Below are 21,058 nucleotides of genomic sequence, written 5' to 3'. Positions count from 1 at the left end.
GGAAAGTATCGCAACACTTTTCTTGGAACTTTCTTCCTCTGCTCATAATGACTATCCTTATACCTTGGCTCATTACAGACTGGACATCTATCTTTCTTTTCGTGTTCTTTATAAAATAGTGCACAATCATAGTAGCAAGCATGTATATTTTCACACCCCAATCCAAGACTTTTCAATATCTTATTGCACTCACGAAATGAGTTAGGAACATTGTTAGGTTGGGGACACATCTTCTTCATCATTGTTAACATCTTATCGATTGCATTGTTTGTCAACTTTGGTGTGAATTAACTCCACGACGTATGTCAAAACTGTATATTACTTACGTCCAAGGTATAGTTCCTTTTGACCTTCACCAAGCAACATCTCATAAGTATCAACATCTGTCCGCGCATTGGTCATATCACCACCCTTCGTATCTTCATCATCATCATCATCATCTATTCCTTCAAAGACATCCTCAATCATATTAAACATGTTGACATTAGAGTTACTGGTTGGCTCATTGTTCATAGATATCGAAGATTCTCCTTGCACTTGTTGGATATGCTCCCCATGATATATCCATTTATCATAATTCATATCCATACCGGAATTCAACAAATGGAGATGAACATCTTCAACTAAGTGAAAAAAATGTGTTGTGGCTAACTCTACAAGGACATGGTATTTGATTATTCTCATTCACATGGTGACAAGCAATGTCAATAAATGACTTGATCCTTTTTCTATATTTGGAACTAAGGCGATCCCGACTACGAATCCATTGTCAATCCATGAAATCAGATCACTTCAATCCTAGTATTGAGCTGCATACTCTGACATATTTCAATAGGTTGCCGTAATAGAATATATATATATATATATATATATATATATATATATATATATATGTAGATGTATAATATAACAACCAAAAACGTCTAGAAGCTCAATTGAAAAATTCACATATCCCAACTCAACAACAACTAGATGCTAAAACAAACGTACTAGAAAGTAGAGAAATCATACAAAAATCACCATGCTAGATACTAAATTTGCAATAATCTAACAGAAAAACCACCATGCTTTCAGCATATACATGCACAATACTTCATACTCATCATTACTATTCAAATGCAATGATTATTTGGCTAGCGGTAGCATTAATAATATGTCATTGTAAATTGGAAGTATTAAAGACAACATACCAACTTGGAGCTTTGGTCTTGTACTTAAGTAATCTTGACCTTAAGCATCTTCAATCCTGAAAATCATGAAAGTATAAAAATTTCATATATGTACAAAGATAAATGTGCATTAGAGTATAGTTAAATGAGAGCGCAATCGTAAGGTGCTATATGGAGTCCACTCTGCGACTTTTAATCCATCATCTTAAACTATCATATTCACCTTTTCCCACCTTTCCTCTTCATGTCATTTAAACACTATTTTTTCCTCGAATCACAATGAAAAACTGATGCTACATACATAGGGGGTGACTGATGCTGCATATGACTGATGCTGCATACATATGGGGTGACTAATGCTGCATATGACTGATGTTGCATACATATGGGGTGACTGATTCTGCATACTGATTGATTATTAGACGATATGGGGTGACTGATGTTGCATATGACTGATGCTGTATATGACTAATGCTGCATATGACTGATACTGCATATGACTGATGTTGCATATGACTGATGCTGCATATGGATATTAGACGATATGGGGTGACTGATGCTGCCAGATTTTATGTTTCCTCTTTCAATGGGATTCTCTATTAAGTCTAAACCCTTAATTTGAGGAAGATTGACATTTAGATGACTTGTTGATAGTTGTATGCTAGCTACTTGTTGCACTCCCTTAATTAAGGAATGACAACTTTAAGGTTTACCGGGTTAGTAGGATTTGTCGAGGTAGGGTTGCTTGTAACCTTTGACCTCATTATATATCCCCTCTTGTACATTCAATCAATCTATGAAAAATACATTCAAACAAACTTAAAATTTCTAGAGAACTCTACGAGTGATTTGCGGAGCTCTACTGAAGAGATGTAAGTAGTTTTAATCAATTCTTATATTTATGTGCTACCAGATCTCCTACCATCACCCTTTTTCAGCCAGCCAAAACACAAGAATGTACACATCTAAAGAATTCCCAGCACAAGTAGCTAGTAAGAAACGGCACTAAGATCATTGTAGGCCCTACCCAAAAATTTTCAAGGCGAACCTAGTCTTGACTCTTGACAACACCTCTCTCAAGAAAGACAACATGCAACTTAATGGTTACAAACTTCCAACATTTGAACAAAAACAAAAAACAAAAAGATAACACTTAGTCAGGGGACTAAGAAAAAATATAAAAACATATATTAACCACCAAGACCAAAATTTTGACTCTAAAGAGTAAAGAAGAATCAAGACTGGAACAGAAAACTCACTGCTTGTATAACTCTCCTTGAAGCAGAGAACAATTCACCAGCAATAGGATCTTTTGATGGAGGCTGTATATCTTTTTGATGGTATTTGAGGCTATATGTTTATTACATAGTAATTTGATTTCGCAATAATAGATTTTTTGATGTGTTATCTTAATTTTTATTTTTAAACATTTTAACCTAAAAAAATTTAAATTCTAACAAGGTTAGATTTTATCATTTATCAATTATTGAATTACATTATTTTATCTCAGTCCCTTCTGTTAATTTATTTCTCTGATTGACACATTCTCCCTAAAAATAATATTTCATTTCACAGTAACAGTTTGGATTAAATTAATTTGACCAATTTGAACATTTCCCATTCTTCTTGTAATGAAAAGAATTTTATATGGCTAAAGGACCCAATTAGCCCCATAAAAGCATAGCCATTGACTTTCTTGAGGGCAAATCCCTTTGATAAATACATTGATGCTTAAGGAAGATTGCTGTACTAGTATTGATTTACAATTATAATATTTTACATAAAAGTCATATTCTATCAATGATGTAATCATAAGCTTCAACCAACTGCTTCCTAAACCTTATGAGATCCAATCTCACAGTTTGACATTGCAGATATATCTTCTTTGTGATTTGCCATCCTTGTTCTGTCACTTTAGTTGGATCTGCAAGAACGGGATCATCTAATTCATATTTATCATACAGTGAGCTTTCTGTGGTAAGAATTTCATAGCCAATGTACTTTAAACCAAGCTTCTTTGCAGGTGCACCATAATATTCCTCTGCTGCCCATGCAGTTACGATTGGAATAATTTGGATAAAAACTGAGCCAGGCCTCATGAAAAGAAAATGTGTCATTGCAGCTCCATGAACTCCTATCATAACATCGCTTGAGTTCAGGACCCGATAAATCTTCGCTAGTTCTGTGGTGCGCTTCGGCCTCAAAATTTCGACGTGAAACCCTATTTTCACAGCCATTTTCACCAAGAAGTTCTCATTCATTATTGATCTCGATCCGTTTCTAGACATGATCGCGAGTGTAGGCTTCTTCAGTTGATGTACTGTTTTATGCACTTTCATCCCCACTTTGAAAGGGATTTTCCATGTGTGGTACATAGACTCAAAGAACTTCTCTTACGCTTTACGTTCCTCCTCTTCACGAATTAGGGAATGGATTCGAGGGAGGTAAGCTTGGTCTAGAAGATTTCTGAAATCGATAATGCTCTTATTTCCCTCCATCAGTGAAGAGTTTATACTCAACTCTTGATGAATTCTCAAACCAACAATGGCCTCAGGGAAGCAATGAGTTCTCGTATCTTCATCAAAATCTATCATTGCATAATCTGACAGCTGTGAAAGGATATTTCCATATTTCGTGAGCCACCAATCATGTAAATCAAGAATGACAAACACAATCTTGCTGCTCAAGTGCTGGGATGTTATGTACAACGGCAAAATTCCATCGTTGAATTCATGAAAAAAGTTACCCGTATAGCCCGGCGTTGAGAAGAACACGGCTGGAACTTCATGTTGAACGTCACACTCGAGTTGCATGCTCATCAAACTGTCTTTCTTTGCAATGAGGTTTAATTCAGTGATGGTGTCCATCGTACTCTTTTCCCATTTTTGGGTATACGGTTTGATCTTTTCGTGTTGGAGTTCTTCGACAGTTTCTTCTTCTTCCTTCTCCTTAAGAATGCTTGCAACGTAATTTATGAAGCTAGTTCTGTGTGTGGATTTGTACACAAAGTTAGAAGAGGAGGCTGAGTGTGTTCTTACATCCCCTTTCATGATACAAATATCAGATCGGAAACTGCTTCTGTCACATATTATCATTCCTGTAGCCAAACGAGATATTGCAATTCAGTTTTATTATAGAACATAAAATATTACAAAAGATTTAAGTTTGGGAGATAGAGAAACGAGAGTTAGGTGGGGCTGCTAATAGGTAATGAGTTGTTCAAACTGAATACAACACTTTTTCTAACTCAGAAGGAGCGTATGATTGAAAAAAGAAGTGTTAGCCCACCAATAAGCTAAAGAAAAAGGAAGAAGAGAGTACTTACCCATAGAGATTGAAGAAGATAATTCTCTTGAATCTATAAAAACCAGTTACAACTACATGTTAATATAAATAAACTGGAACTACAAAACAAATTACAAAATAAAACCGACAATAATCACAACTATGTTTTCTTTGGAATTTGGCATCGAGAACTCAGCTCGTATAAGAAGCAAGTCAAGCCCAGCTCGAATTTGAAAAAGTTAAACAAGAGCCAAGCTTAAGAACATTGATATTCGATTTAGCTCGGCCTTTTACTAATAACTTGCAATCACAAGAATTTAAAATCACCAAAGGGCCCACTTAAGCCGTAAAAAAGAATAGCCATTAACAAATGTTTTTATTTTATTTTAAAAAGACAAGTTTGACAAATAAAGATAAATAAGAGTTAGGTCGGTCTGCTAGCATGTAACGGACAATCTCCACTTTAAATTGAATATTTAACAATTACACAAACAATATAAAGAGAATGGATAAGGAGAGTACTAACCCTTAGAGATTGAAGAAGATAATTTTGTTGAAGCTACAAAAACCAATCGCAACTACATGTTAAATAACAAAACAAGAATATAAATAAATAATGGAAATAGAATTCTAGGGAGACCAACACGAGAGAAAGACTTACGTAAAAGAGACAAACCGGTGTTAGAGTAAATGAGATGAGGGCTTAAAAATATGAAGTTACAAGAAAAGAGAGAGGAAGAAGAAAGAGAGAAACCTGGGCCTTTTTCTTTTGCAAACACAGAAAATTAGGAAGGTGTGACAATACTCTTCATCTTCTGTGAGATATTTCTGTTTGCATTTCTTCCTCTGGTGATTGCGCAGATATTGTACCATTTTCTTATGCCTAAGCTTTGGGTTAATGTGTAGGAAAGACACTTAAACCTAGACAAATGTTGATGATTTGTATACATATACATATACATATATATATATATATATATATATATATATATATATATATATACAAATGCTTAATGCATGCTCTTCTTATTATAAGATCTGTATTTGTTGTTAGGAAAGACAATTACTATTAATTGGTGCACTAATTTGTCGTTCATATATACATTCTACCAAAAAAATAAAAATATACTATGTAGCTTCGGGAGAGGGAAATAGGGACTATTGGTGGGCTTGTGTTTTTCAGTACAAGCAACATTACTATATATTTTAATTTGGAAAATGCTGGGAAGATCATTTTTTTGTACTACCTTTTGTGTACTATTTTATGTGGCAAGTGATGTGTTTATACCATGAGAATTAATGAATTTATCTCATTGGATCACTTGGCACATAACACTAATGTGATATAGAAATGTGGTCTTTGTAACATTACTCTTCTAATTTACAGGAAAGGGAGAGCGGGAGGGGGGGGGGGGTGGGGAGAGTTTGAAACCCAATATGCAATTGGTTAAAGAGGAAAACCCTAACCACTAGACCCACCACGTGTCATTTTTCAAGTCTTAATGCATAGATTATTCTTTCCCAATATTAGTCAAATTGATAAACACTAAAATTTACTGATGAGAATCAAATAGGTAAATGGTTTAAATTAGTGATCTATGAACGATTACTTAAAAATTATACAATCTACAATCTAGATTGTTATTCATTGATTTTTTTGCAGGGTTGATCGTTTAATAATGATCTAAACAATGACCATTTTAGATTACGTGTGATTAGCTATGTTTTAAGTTACTAGCACATTAGCGCTTGAACGCTCATGTATACCTGTGTGTACACATTTTGTTTATGCAGGAAGTTATAACTAATAAAATCTTAATGTATAAGCAAGCAACTCTGTAAATTGCTTGGATTAGTTTTTTTTTATTTTTAATGCATTTGATATTATCTAGATTAAGGGATGAATGAATGGGCTAAACTTTACAATGAGTTAGCCATAATAATTTGATTCGAATTTGCCTTTAGAGTTTAGGGTATGCCATCAAGATTGATTTAAATTAAGCACGCCCAATGATTGAATTTACCACCAACAAACCATCTAAAAAGGAAAGAAGACAAATCTATCCATAACTTATGTTTCAAAATAAACATGTTGGTGTTAGCAAGTTATGGGTGTGTTAGGCTATTAACCAATTGTTAATTTTGAAGCTTAGTTTAGTGGTTATTTGGTTAAACCTGAACAGTAACCTTAGCCTGCAATCAAAGCTATAAATAGCTCACTTGTACTGCTTACCTGCTATTCATGTGTTTGCTAATTTACTTCTCAAATACTGATTTCTTAGTAGCTAATTAATTAGGTATTCACCCTATTTTTTCAAGCCCAAAATTTTTAGGGGCGCTTGAGTATGAAATACTCTGAGTTTTTTTATTTTGTTAACAAATGATATTATCTACACTAAGGAGGGAGATTGTGAGCTTAGCCTCTCACTAGTGGTATTCCTTTTCACTTGTAAGTGAGAGGTTTTAGGTTTGATTCACGTCAAAGGAAAATTTGAACCACATTATTACTAGCTCATTGTGAGACTTAACCCACTCCCCCACCCCCTTAATGTAGATAATATCGTTTGTTAAAAAAAATATTTTTATTAAGACAACTAGTATTTTTATTGCTTTCGTTGTAAACTTCTTATTTAAGTGTGATTGTGTAAATCCTAGATTAGATTTAATTCTAGTTATTCTTTCATATTAAGACTTGTATTCCTTGGAGGAGAATGATTGCTTCTCTCTCTTATTACTATAAATAAAGGCATTGTGTAGGGGGAATAACACACAACCCTAAAAACACATCTCTCTATTTTTTTTCTGTGTGCCGCCGGCCCTCTTCCCCTGTTAGATAAAATAGGCCACAACACGTTATCAGCAAGATCATATCGTTGCACTTAGGAATTTGACGTTAAAGTTTTTTGCATCAAACCAATTCACCAATATCATCACACAATCAGGTTCTTCCAAAACAACTGTTTTTATCGCAATATTTTTGTAGCCCTAATAGCATGAACATTCACCATAATGCATGACCCAACTTTAGGTTCGAATATTAGATTCAACATAACTTGTGTATGCATTATATCCATAATTGTTGAATTATGTGAATTATATTTTCCATGAATTGCATCCTATATCTGCTCATGCATTCAATTACTTGTCAATATGCATTGAATTATACTATGGAAATAAAGAAAAAAATAATTTTTTTTTCTAGGGTTCTTCAAACCCACATCTGCGAGCAAGTCGAGACCATGGAGCCTTCTAGTCTCCAAACCCAGAACCTGACGCCATCACCGACTTCACCACTGATTTTCTGACAAAAGCATAGCCTGCAGCCATGCCCGGCCACCACGACTGCCTTTCTGGACGACCTGAACTAGTCCCCATCAAAATCGTGGCTAATATTTTCGTAATCTTGTTGGAGTTCGAAAACCTTAACTCGAACCCAAGGTTTCTTGGTTTGTCGATGTCGCGATTTCACTCTCTGTCAACTGGGAAAAGGTTGTACGGTGAACCATAACCCCAGATTGTCGCCAGAAGTGATAGGTCCGGTGTTCTTCCTCGGCGAGCACACCTAGCACAAGGCTGGGATGTTTTTCTAGTCCAAAGACCCAGCCCTCTTGGGCTTTGGTTATTCTCGGCCCAATCTAAAATCTAGCATTGGTTTTTGGGTTTGCATGCTGCAGCCCACTGCAAACCTCATTCTCTCAACCCACTCGCAACACCAGCCCAATTGGGCTTCAGTGTCCCCATGTCCCCGTTGCAGTGGAACCCAGCCCACACGACTGATGTGGACTTCTTGTGTTGCAACACACCAGATCCCAGCCTCGCTAGTGCATCTGTGCTCCCTGCCACATTAGATCAACGCCCTCGCTTAGGCCTATTTTAGGCCTAGCTTTCCTTGGTAGCCCGTTTGCTACCTTGGGCCTGAAACCATTTGGCTTGATCCTTCCATTCCAACCCAAGTTTGGGCCTGGACCTCACTACTTAATTTTTTCCAACCCACTCGTGGGTTTTAGCCCATTATTTTGGGCCCCGAGTGTTTATTGCCTCTTTTTTTAGGTACTTTTGGGTTTTATAATTTTTTTCACCCACACTTTAATTTAGCCCGAAGACCAAATAATTAATTCAATTATAATTATAGACCTGAAGTTCTATTTGCATATTTTATTGTTGCATATTTTTGTATATATATTTGTGTTTGTCTGCAGGAACATATGAACCTGAAGTTCATAATTATTTCAAAACCTGAAGTTTCTAGAAACATGTCTTGTTTGAAAAGAAACATGTCTTGTTTGAAAACCTGAAGTTTTCCTTAAAAACATCACCCATGAAAACCCGAAGCTTTTTTTCATGCAAATTGAAACAAATACATGTCTATTAGAACCTGAATGTTCTACTCTTATGTGAATGAATTGATATTCTTCTCCATCACACTAATCACATATTGTCCATTTATTTTGTGATAGGAACATGTCGAATTTGAACAAACTCGACTTTACCGCTTCGAAGGTCTCTGGAAGGAACTACCTCAAATGGGTCCAAGATGTGAAGCTCCACCTCATTGCAAAGAATTTGCATCCCGCCATTGAAGATGAGACAGACAATCCAATTGGCGAAGCTGAGAAAGCCACTGCCATGATCTTCATCCAAAGACATATTCATGACGCACTGCAAACCGAGTACCTTGCTGAGAAGGATCCACATGCACTATGGGTCGCTTTGGATGATCATTTTGATCACCAAAAGGACATCTTCTTGCTTGAAACAAGACATGATTGGTAGCATTTACGCTTCCAAGACTTTAAGTCCGTAAATAAGTATAATTATGAAGTTTGTTGAATCCGATCACTTCTCAAGTTCTGTAACGAGACCTTGACCAAAGAGGATCTCCTAGAGAAAATCTATTCAACCTTCTTTGCTACTAATATTGTCCTGCAGCAACAATATAGAGCTCAGAAGTTCACTAAGTTTTCGGATTTGATCTCTGTTATACTTTTCGCTGAAAAGCAGAATCAGCTGTTGATTTAAAATCATCAAGCTTCACCTACTGGGGCGACTGATGTGCCTAAAGCACACTATATCACAAGCAAGCACCCAAAACGCCAACATAGGCATGGTAGGGGTGGCCAGAAGCCACCACATCAAGTGGACGAACTGGAGAATACCAAGTGGAGGTTTCTAACTTTCAAGAGGCTATCACCCCTATGGAAGATTAGAATCTTAGACATAAACTATTTTTCTAGTTGAAATTTAGACATTGGGGCTAAATTCCACCTAGTGGCCGAACCCCTTGTGTTTTTGGTTTAATTTTGAACAATTTTCCTTTATGTTTGGATTATTTGTTGGTAATTTATTTTTGGATCTTAAGTTTTTAATTACTTACCATCCTTGAATACTTAAAATTATTTTGAATGGATATTTTTTTTTAGAACTTTTATGCATGTGACCGATTCAAATTAATTTTCATTCTAGGTATGACTAGTGAGGAAGTTAGTTGTTTAGCAGATAATGTAACCACGCACACCGTGTGAACACATCTACACATCTATTTCACAAACTTCATACCTAACAATGCACATATGACAACCCTCTCAGGCCCATCCAACCTGATCGAATGATATAATAAGGCACGTATAATGTTGTCCAATGGTACAAGTTTGACCATTGATGAGCGCTTTATTCTCTACGTTTCGGAAGAATATTGTTGAGTTTTAAGGACATTAGAGATAATAATTACCACGCTGAAACCTATGTAGAAAACAGAGTTGAATTTTTGTGCATAACTTCCTACGAATATGGCCAGAAGCGTATTCTAAAGAAGATAAAGCATATCCCAAGTGGTTTGTATGCTACGACCATACGCCCCATAGAAAGCCACTATGTGGCCGGCTCTACCTTTAGGACCGCACACGAAATTACACTTTGGAATGATCGTTTGGGACACCTTAGACGAACAATGATGCGACATATCCTCAAATCAACACATGGGCATCTACTAACCCGAAGTTTAGGTTCAATTCAAGGAATTACATGTCAAACCTGTTCCATGGGAAAGCTTATTATCAAGCCTTCTTATGACAAGATTCGTTTGAATCCTCATATTTTTCTACAAAGGATTTACGGGGACATTTATGAACCTATTCACCCTCCATGTGGACCATTTAGATATTTTATGATTTTGGTTAACGCTTCCACACGTTGGTCACACGTGTGCTTATTATCAACAAGGAACGTTGGATTCTCCAAATTGTTGGCTCAGGTTATCAACCTTAGGGTTCACCACCCTGATTATCCTATCAAATCTATTCGATTAGATAATGCTGAAAAATTCACATTTAAAACTTTTGATGACTATTGCATGTCGGTTGGGGTTGAAGTTGAACATCCTATACCCCATGTTCACACACAAGACGGCCTGGCAGAGGCATTCATTAAGCGCTTACAAATGATTGCTCGATCGTTGGTCATACGTACCAAGCTCCCAATCGCTGCTTGGGGCCATGCAATATTGCACCCGGCCATATTGGTTCACCCGAGGCCTATTGTGATCTAACCATATAGCGCCATTCAATTGGATACTGAATACGAACCTGACATATCGCATCTGCGCGTTTTTGGTTGTGCGGTCTATGTGCCGATTTCGTCGTCCTTATGTACAAAAATGGGGCCTCAACAAAGGATGGGAATCAATGTCGGATATGATTCTCCTTCGATTATTTATTACTTAGAACATTTGACAGGCGATCTGTTTACTGCTTATTTCACGGATTGTCACTTCTATAAGACAGTCTTCCCGTCATTAGAGGGAGATAAGAACATCAACGTTCTTGAATAATGACACGAATTATCGTGGATGACTCCCACTTTGCCTCATTTAGATCCTCGCACCGCTCAATCTGAAACTGAAGTGCAGCGCATATTAAATCTTTAGAGCATAGCTCAAAGCATGCCAGATACTTTCATCGATCTAGCGCGAGTGACAAGATCACATATGCTAGCTATGAATGTGCCTGCAAAGATGGATGTGCTGAATGTACAACAGACTTCCTTCCTGAAGGCCTGGGACGCCAACCTTGCCAATCCACGTACATTAACGACTAGCCAATCATTTGCTCATTCACATAAGCATGGCAAACCTTTTGGTTTAAAGGATTCACAACCTTGGAAGAGGAAACCCACGGCACAAGCACCTAAATAATAGCTGACAAGTGTCAAGCTTAGAGCTTAGTTAATATTGTTATGATAAGTAGAGATAGTTAAAGGGTATTTTTTTAATAGAATAGAAGTTGAGAATACTATATAACCTGAAATGTATTGCTCTAAGCTTTAGTGTGTTGTTAATAAAAAAATATAATAAGTCTTTCTCTCTCTCTCTCTTCTGTCCTTCGATATCATCTCTCAGTTTCATAGATCTTCCATTATGCTAGTATTCTATTTCCTCAGAGATTAATATGGTATCATCGCCATATTTGGCTTGATGTTGTAGTCGGTCCTGAAGGTTCTTCTGCTGCAATCATTGAAAGATATGGGTTCATCGTTGCCTCAGAGGGTTGTTCGACGATTTGTTTCCGGTCTAGGTTTTGTGAAGCGTTCTTAGTGAATCTGCTATTCTCAGGTGATATCTAATTGGTTCTTGAGATAAATTTTTATTACGATTTCTGTGATTGATCTGTGAGTAATTGATTTGTTGAAGAAATATGATGTGTTTTATGATGATTGTATTCGTGATGAAGTTTGGGGATTTGTCTTCTGATGAATGAGTTCTGTGTTCTAGATTGTACTTGTGTTCAATAATTTTGTTGAATCTTGTGTGTTCCATAAAGTATCAGTCTTTCTTGGTAGAGTTTGTGTGATTTCAAGAAAGTATCAATCTTTCTTTGGTGTTGGGTGAATTCAAGAAAGTATCAGTCTTTCTTTCTTGTTGATAAAATTCGAAGAGTGTAAATTTCTTGGTAAACGGAAGAAATCGAAGAGTGTCAATCTCTTAGTGAAAGGCAGAATTATTTTTGTATAGAAAACAGTGTGACCTAGTTGGTTTGTAGTTAATCATGGCTTCACCGAAAGTGGATAGTCTTCTTGGTATGCTTACCATTTAGTTGAAAGATGACAGTTTTGCAAAATGGTATTTTCAGTTTGTGTCAGTGCTTAAAGGTTACAAGCTCTTTGGTCATTTCGATGGCACAGATGTATGTCCTCCGAAATTTTTCATTCATACAGATTTAGGCATAACTAAGGAGGTTACACATGCATTTATAGATTGGGAATCTATAGATATGGCTTTACTTAGTCTTCTTTTGGCTACCTTATCTGATGAAGCCATGGAATATGTTCTTGGTTGTAAGACTGTTGCTGATGCTTGGACCAATCTGGTAGATAGATTTGCTTCGGTGTCTAAGTCAAGGGTGAATCACCTAAAAACTGAGTTGCATACAATCCAAAAAGGGACAGATACGATTGATAAGTTTCTATTAAGGTTAAAGAATATTAGAGATCAGCTTAATGCAGCAGGGGAATTCATTTCAGATAATGATGTTATAATCGTTGGATTAGCTGGTTTACCTAAAGAGTATGCTATTATTCGAACAGTCATCTTGGCTAAGGAATCTTCTATTACACTAAAAGAGTTTCGTGCTCAATTGCTTGGTGCTGAAAAAGAGATTGAATGGGACACTACTATCTTGTCTCAAAATTGTCTGCCTTGTATATAAATAGTTCTGGTTCTAGTTCTAATTCTGGGACTTTTGGGTTTACTATATATGGTTCTACTTCAAATCCTCAGAATCATAGTCATATTCCAGCAACTACAGCAGGTGTCATTACTCAAGTTCCATACCTAGCTCCACATCAACTAGAATATCCTGTCCCACCTCCGTTTTATCCTTTGCCTCAACAACAAGTTCCGTTTTATCCACCACAGTTTGGTTATGGTTTTGCTGGTAATATGGGAGGTTTTCCACCTTCTGGATCTAACTCTCAGTAGTCTAACATCAATGGAGGTCAGTATGGTTCTAAAAACTTTCAGGGTTCAAAAGGATAGTACAATTACAGAAATAATGGTGGGTTCAAGGGAAAGAATTTTACATATAATGGCAACTCTACCTGGTCTGGGAACATAGATACAAGAACTAATGTGGTCATTGAGTGTTAAATTTGCAAGAAAAAAGGCATACAGCTACAAACTGCTATCACAGAAATAACAACAATGTTTCTCCAATTAGGTTTCAGGTTGAATGTCAAATTTATGGTAAACAGGGTCATTCAGCTCTTGACTGTTTTCATAGAGGAAACTATTCATTTCAGGGTCATCCTCCACCACCATCTTTCAATGTCATGAGTGCACAACAGACAACTCAATATGGACTTGCAGACTCTTAGATTGTTGATTCTGGAACATCTCATCATATGACGACAGATATGACTGGATTGTCACAAGTCATGCCATTTGAGGGATCTGAAAAGATTACAATAGGAAATGCTACTGATTTAGCAATTCAGAGTGTTGGTCATATTACTATAGAGACCGATAATCGTTCTCTTGCCTTAAAAAATGTTTTACACGTTCCTCAGATTGCTCGAAATTTATTGTCTATCAAACAACTATGTGTTGATAATAAATCTTGGTTATTTGTGATGAAACTAATTTCTTTGTGCAGGACAAGCGGACAAATGAGATATTATATCAAGGAAAGAGTAGGCCAAAAAAATTGTTCCAGATTCCAGTTTTTCAAAAGAGCAAGGGTTTACAATCTGCAGTTTCATTTCCAGCAGCTTTAGTGGGTCAAGTAGTGAAGTTTCAGATTTGGCACCAAAGGCTAGGTCATCCTACCAATGACATATTGTTTTCTATGCTGAAACAATCTCAGGTTCCAGTTAGTATAGACCATAGTCAAAGTATATGTGTGTCTTGTACTCAAGGAAAGAAGTCCAAATTACCATTTCCATCTAGGACTAATAAATGTACCTCACTATTTGAAAAGATACATAGTGATGTGTGGGGTCCTTCACCTGTAAAGTCTCTAGATGGTTACAGGTATTATGTACTGTTTGTTGATGAGTATACAAGATATGTTTGGATATTTCCTTTGGTGAATGAGCCAGATGTGTTCTCTGTCTTTATCAAATTCTATGCATTTGTACTAAATCAGTTTGGAATATCTGTTAAATGTTTGCAAACTGATGGAAGAAGAGAATATATAAGTACACGGTTCAAGAATTATCTTGCTCAAAAAGGTATAATGCATATGGTGTCTTGTCCTTATACACCTCAGCAAAATGGGATTGCTGAGAGGAAACATTGACATATTGTAGAGACTGGAATTACTTTACTTACACAAGCTAGATTACCATCTGAGTTTTGGTATTTTGCATGTGCTCACTCAGTGTTTCTCATAAATAGGATGCCATGCAAGACTTTGAATATGGTATCTCCATTTTACTTATTATACAAGAAACTTCCAGACTTATAGAGTTTAAAAATCTTTGGCAGTGCAGTTTATCCACGGATTAGACCCTCCACTGCAAATAAACTTCAACCATGGTTTATGATGTGTGTTTTCTTGGGATACTTATGGGGATATAAGGGGGCTATAAGTTTTCATTTAAATACACGGAAGTGCATTATCTCCAGGCATGTGTTTCATGATGAGAGCACTTTTCCATATAAACTAGTTCTTCAAAATATATCTATACTTCAAGATAAATCAAATCAAGTGCAAACTTGTTTTGTGCTTATACCAGTACCTGTTTCTGCACCTATGTCTCAATCATTTGATCAACAATTTGTGAGCTCATCTGAGGTATCTTAATTGGAATTTACACAACCATCTCCTGTGAGAGAGTACAGTAATGACAGATTGCATCACAATGATGGAAGCATACAAGGAATGGATAGTGAAGGATTGTCAGTTCATTCAACATCTTCAAGTCCTACTCTTTCTTCTTCAACTGATACAACTCCTTTGCTCCCTGTCCTAGATCCACACAACTTCAGGTAATTTTACCTATTTCTCCAACATCACTTCACTCTGGTGTACATGTATTACCTATAAACACTGGTATACAAACTAGGCTTTAAACTGGAGCAATTTCTAGGACGAATTATGCTGCATATTATGCTGATTTGCTTGAATTACAGTCTCTGAATATTGACAATGAGTTTTCTGGAGGTTTTTCATTCCTAACTGATATACTAAATTCTGATGAACCTAAAACTTTTAAGCAAGCATCTGCTCATCAACGGTGACAGATAGCCATGCAAGAGGAGTTCGATGTTTTGACAGCACAAAGCACTTGGAATCTGCTGCCCCCACCAAATGACAGAGGTGTTATTGGTAGCAAATGGGTGTATAAGGTTAAGAAGAATCTTGATGGGACTGTTTCAAGATATAAAGCTCGGTTAGTAGCATAAGGCTTTACTCAAGAACTAGGTTTGGATTACTCAGAGACCTTTAGTCCCGTGGTTCGACATACAACTGTCAGATTAATTCTAGCACTAGCTGCTCAATTTGGATGGTCACTAAGACAATTGGATGTTAAAAACGCTTTTTCTGCATGGTGATTTGGAAGAAGAGGTTTATATGAAACAACCTCAAGGGTTTGTTGATTCGAAGTATCCAAACTATGTTTGCAAATTAGTCAAGTCTTTATATGGTCTCAAACAAGCTCCAAGAGCTTGGAATTCTAAATTCACAAGTTATTTGCCATCTCTGGGTTTCAAAACCTCTCTCTCTGATATAAGTTTTTTTGTGAGATTTGATAACAAAGATGTAGTTATACTTCTGTTATATGTGGATGATATAATCCTAATTGGTTCAAGTGAGGCACAAATTCCACGAGTGGTTCAAGATCTTGCAGAGGTATTTGATTTAAAAGATATGGGTAGACTCACTTACTTCATGGGCTTGCAAATTCAGCATTAAGAAGATGGGTCTTTGTTTGTCAACCAGTCTTAAGTATGCAAGGGATTTGCTGCATAAAGCTGGTATAGAGAATTGCAAACCCACATCCACACCTTCTAAACCACATACACATCTACTTATCACAGAAGGGGTGCCAATGACTGATCCTACTAAATACAGAAGCATAGTAGGAGCACTGTAATACTTGACCTTTACTAGACCTGACATAGCTCATTCAGTTAATGTGGTGTGCCAATACATGACTAATCCTATTGAGATGCATTTTCATTTAGTCAAACGAATTTTGAGGTATTTACAAGGCACAATCACGTGTGGTTTGATATACACAAACTGCACAGACTTCTCTATAAATTCATACTCGGATTCTGACTAGGGTGCAGACATCAACACAAGGCGATCTATCACAGGTTATGTTGTTTTCCTAGGAAAAAATCCAATATCATGGCAATCTAAGAAACAACCAACAGTTTCTCGGAGTTCAACAGAAGCATAATACAAAGCACTAGCTCAATGTGCTGCAGATGTGTTTTGGATCAGGTCACTTCTCAAAGACATTCATTAAGTGTTATCATTTCCTAATTGCCTACACTATGATAACTTGTCTGCATTGGCAATCTGTTCAAATGCAGTGTTTCATTCAAAGATAAAACACTTAGACACATATTATCATTTTGTTCGAGAGAAAGTTCAGAAGAAAGACATTACGGTTCAATATATTCCCACTGAGGATCATGTTGCCGATGTTTTAACAAAGGGTTTACACAGTCCTGTGTTCATCAAACATTGTCACACTTTGACATTAGGTGTTTTGCGTACTGATGTATCACCTGCAAGTTCGGCAAGTTCGGCAAGTTCTGCTTCAACAATCTCAACAGCAACACTCACTAATCATGTCCACTCTGTGAACCACGAGAACAATCTCAGCTTACTAGTTCCTTGCTGAGTTTGAGAAGGGAGTAATAGCTGACAAGTGTCAAGCTTAGAGCTAACGAGTTAGTTAGTATTGTTGTGATAAGTAGAGATAGTTAAAGGGTATTTTTGTAATAGAATAGAAGATGAGAATACTATATAACCTGAAATGTATTGCTCTAAGCTTCAGTGTGTTATTAATAAAGAAATATAATAAGCCTTTCTCTCTCTCTCTCTCTTCCGTCCTTCGATATCATCTCTCAGTTTCATAGATCTTCCATTGTTGCTAGTATTCTGTTTCCTCAGAGATTAATACTAAAGAGCCTACCGTGAATCTGATTGTCACTTACTTATTCTATTTAACTAATAAGGAAATTATAGATTACGGAAGCGTCCTTGAATAGACGAATCTACCTCTTGAGAATCGTGAGATTTCGGTCTATTATGCTAGCTTAGATGATGTTTGGTGTAGAAATTATATAATCGTCAACGATGCATTAGCATATGCAGTAGCTACTGAGATCATGTTGAATGACGACATTGAACCTCGTTTCGTTGATGAATGTCAATGTAAAATCGATTGGTCAAACTGGAAACAAGCAATGTAAGGTGAACTCGATTCACTTGTGAAACGTAAGGTGTTTGGACCTGTAGCTCATACTCCTCAAAATGTGAAGCCTGTTGGCTATAAGTGGGTTTTCGTTCGGAAGCGTAATGTGAATAACGAAATTGTGCGTTACAAAGCTTGTCTTGTTGCGCAAGGTTTCTTACAACGCCTTGGGATTAACTATGACGAAACTTATTCACCCGTTATGGATGTGATTAATTTTTGATACCTTATTAGTTTAGTTTCCTAAAAACTGAGTATGCAGTTGATGGACGTAGTAACTGCGTATCTCTATGGGGATCTTGGTATGAAAATTTATATGAAAGTTCCCAAAGGACTTACATTTACTAGATCAAATATTTTCAAACCCCAGAACATGCTCTCAATTCGGCTAAGGCGTTCACTCTACGGTTTGAAGCAATCCAGAAGAATGTGGTATAACTGTCTAAGTGAGTATTTGACTTGTCAAGGATATGTGAACAACGAACTATGCCCTTATGTGTTCAATAAGAAGTCACATTCCGATTTTGTGATTGTTGTTGTATATGTCAATGACATGAACCTCATCAGAACTTCTAAAGAGCTCACGAAAACTGTCGCGCACTTGAAGTTAGAATTTGAGATGAAAGATCTAGGAAAGACTCGATACTGTCTTCGTCTCGAGATAGAGCATCGTTCGGATGGAATCTTAGTACATCAATTAAACTACACCCAGAAGGTGTTGTGTGCTTTAATGAGGATAAAGTGAAGCATTCGAGTACTTCTATGGTCGTTCAATTGCTAGATGTAAAATGAGATCCCTTTTATCCGAATGAGGATGATGAAGATATTTTGGAGCCTAAAGTTCCTTATCTAAGTGCGATAGGCGCTTTATTGTACTTAGCTCAATGAAATAGGCCCGACATCTATTTCGTTGTTAATCTTTTGGCAAGATACAGTAATGCAACAACACGCAAACACTGGACTAGTGTTAAAGACATTTTCCGCTACCTTAAGGGTACTACGGATCTGGGCTTGTTCTATCCCTATGGATCCTCGAGTGACGCCACACCCCCTTATCTCAATTTGATTCTCGCCTTGTTGGTTATGCCGATGCATGATACTTATTTGATCAGCACAAATCATGTTCTCAAACGGGTTATGTCTTTACTGTTGGAGGCACCGCAATCTCTTAGAGGACAACTAAACAGACTTTAGTTGCCACTTTGTCTAACCATGCTAAAATTCTCGCCTTACACGAAGAAACTCAGGAATGCTTTTGGTTGAGAGCAGTTATGGGCCATATTTAAAGCTCATGGGATCTTTACCCCATCATTGATGTCCCGACGATGATCTATGAAGACAACGCAGCATGCATCGAATAACTCAAGAAGGGTTACATTAAAGGAGACAACATTAAGCACATTGTGCCAAAGTTCTTCTTCTCACATCAATAACAAGAGCATCAGAAAATTGAAGTCACGCAAATCTGTTCATAACACAATCTAGCCGACCTTTTCACCAAATCACTACCGAATGCGATGATTTAGAAGCTTGTTAAAGAAATTAATTGGTTTGTGTAAACTTTCTGAGTTGTAAAATTGCTTGTTCTCTTTAGAATTATGTCAAACTTAGGGGTAGTATCTTGAAGTATACTTGCTTGATCTTAATGTACTCTTTTTCCCTACGATTAGGAACATTTTTCCCACTGAGTTTTTGCTACCTAACTAGGTTTTAATGAAGCACCCACCTTGGGTTGATCATATCCCTGATGACGTCCCATAGACGTTTCATTAACTTTGCATTTCTCACGCATTTTTCCTTAGACTATGGGTTTTATCCTTACTTGAGTTCTTACCATAGCCATATGGTTTTTTGTGAGACTTACTTTCTTATGCAAGTTCCTACCTTATTGAGAATAGCGTGTTCCCAGAATCAGTGCCGACGAGTCGACTTCCTCAACCTCTACATGATGCCGAATCTACTTAAGTATTTACACACTCAAAAGGGAGTGTTGTAAACTTCTTATTTAAGTGTGATTTTGTAAATCCTAGATTAGATTTGATTCTAGTTATTCTTTCCTATTAGGACTTGTATTTCTTGGAGGAGAAGGATTTCTTATCTCTCATATTACTATAAATAAAGGCACTGCGTAAGGGGAATAACACACATTCCTCTACACAACTCTACAAAAATATCTCTCTTTATTTTCTCTCTGTGTGCAGCCGGCCCCCTTTCCCCTATCAGATAAAATAGGCCACAACAACTTTGCATTTTTGAAACAAATATTGTTTTAATCAATAAAGTTACCCTCATGCCTTCACAAGGCTCCTAATTAGAAAAAAAATAATAAAAAAATAAAAAAAATAAAAATCTTACTTCAGATATAATCGGCAATGGTTCCTTTTCCTTTTTTTTGAAGTGATTTCTGCACAGATGTTTTTTTTCCTCCCTTTAAAGTTTTAAACACCTATGATTGTTTGTGATTGCTTGTTTAAATAAATAAAAAGGCAATTAGCTACAATAAGCATGTTTTGACATCTGGTTGCATAAGTGATTTAATCAATGTTTATTATATCGTCATTATATCATTGTTGATTAGTTAAAAACTCTAAATAAAAGAGAATTAAGAGACAAAATCATACAATGGTGCGCAGAGAATGAGTATGCGATGAAAATTGTTAAACCTATCAACATTAGTTCAAGGAAATGTTGTTATACACATCCAATGAAAACTATGATCATGAGTACATGAAAATTTTAGTTCAAATGATATTGAATTCCTTTTCAAATTTATGAAAATTGCAACCTTTACGGTTTCAAAATTGCATATTTAGCTCTGGTAAGGTTCTTCGCTTTGCATCGAATTAAACCACAAGTTTCACCGCTTGTGCGGGCCTTCGTCAATTCCTTTGAGTTTCATTCTTGCGAACATACTCCCCATGCATGATACTTAAACGCACAGTGCCTAATAACCATCGTTTACGGCTAAGGTTATTAGAGCATCTAATCCCATTTTCTCCCTTGGCTTTTGTCTCTTAGTGTCAATGTCGACCCAATAGATCACTTTCGCTGTTGGTGTTCTTTCGATCTCTACGCATTTTACCACTCCACCGAAAATTCCCTTTGCCCTTACCATACTCCAACTTGGTAGTTTCCATCGCTTGTCCAGGTTGAGCCCTGGGAGTTGAAGATGATCA

General features: G+C 36.6%; 1 protein-coding gene across 1 annotated transcript; it reads right to left on the bottom strand.

The window, feature by feature from the left end:
* Window positions 1-2,956: 2,956 nt before the first annotated feature.
* On the bottom strand, window positions 2,957-7,781 carry LOC126598991 (xylan glycosyltransferase MUCI21-like). Its single transcript, XM_050265383.1, has 4 exons — window positions 7,724-7,781; window positions 4,495-4,527; window positions 3,574-4,266; window positions 2,957-3,501 (listed from the first exon to the last, which is right to left on the bottom strand). Exons 1-4 carry the CDS (start codon window positions 7,779-7,781, stop codon window positions 2,957-2,959), a joined length of 1,329 nt encoding a protein of 442 aa, XP_050121340.1.
* Between the last annotated feature and the right edge of the window lie 13,277 nt (window positions 7,782-21,058).

The sequence above is a fragment of the Malus sylvestris genome, chromosome 14, assembly GCF_916048215.2.
Source record: "Malus sylvestris chromosome 14, drMalSylv7.2, whole genome shotgun sequence".
In the NCBI taxonomy this organism is placed as follows: Eukaryota; Viridiplantae; Streptophyta; class Magnoliopsida; order Rosales; family Rosaceae; genus Malus; species Malus sylvestris.
This window is presented reverse-complemented; position numbering and strand designations above follow the sequence as displayed.

Bases quoted from the DNA above. Each gene is read 5' to 3' on its own strand.
- LOC126598991 (XM_050265383.1), bottom strand. From the start codon at position 7,781: ATGGCTGCAGGCTATGCTTTTGTCAGAAAATCAGTGGTGAAGTCGGTG. The intron at 4,528-7,723 runs GTTCTGGGTTTG...TGGTTTTTATAG, and splicing joins GAAGTCGGTGATGGCGTCAG to ATTCAAGAGAATTATCTTCT. The intron at 4,267-4,494 runs GTAAGTACTCTC...GTTTGGCTACAG, and splicing joins ATCTTCTTCAATCTCTATGG to GAATGATAATATGTGACAGA.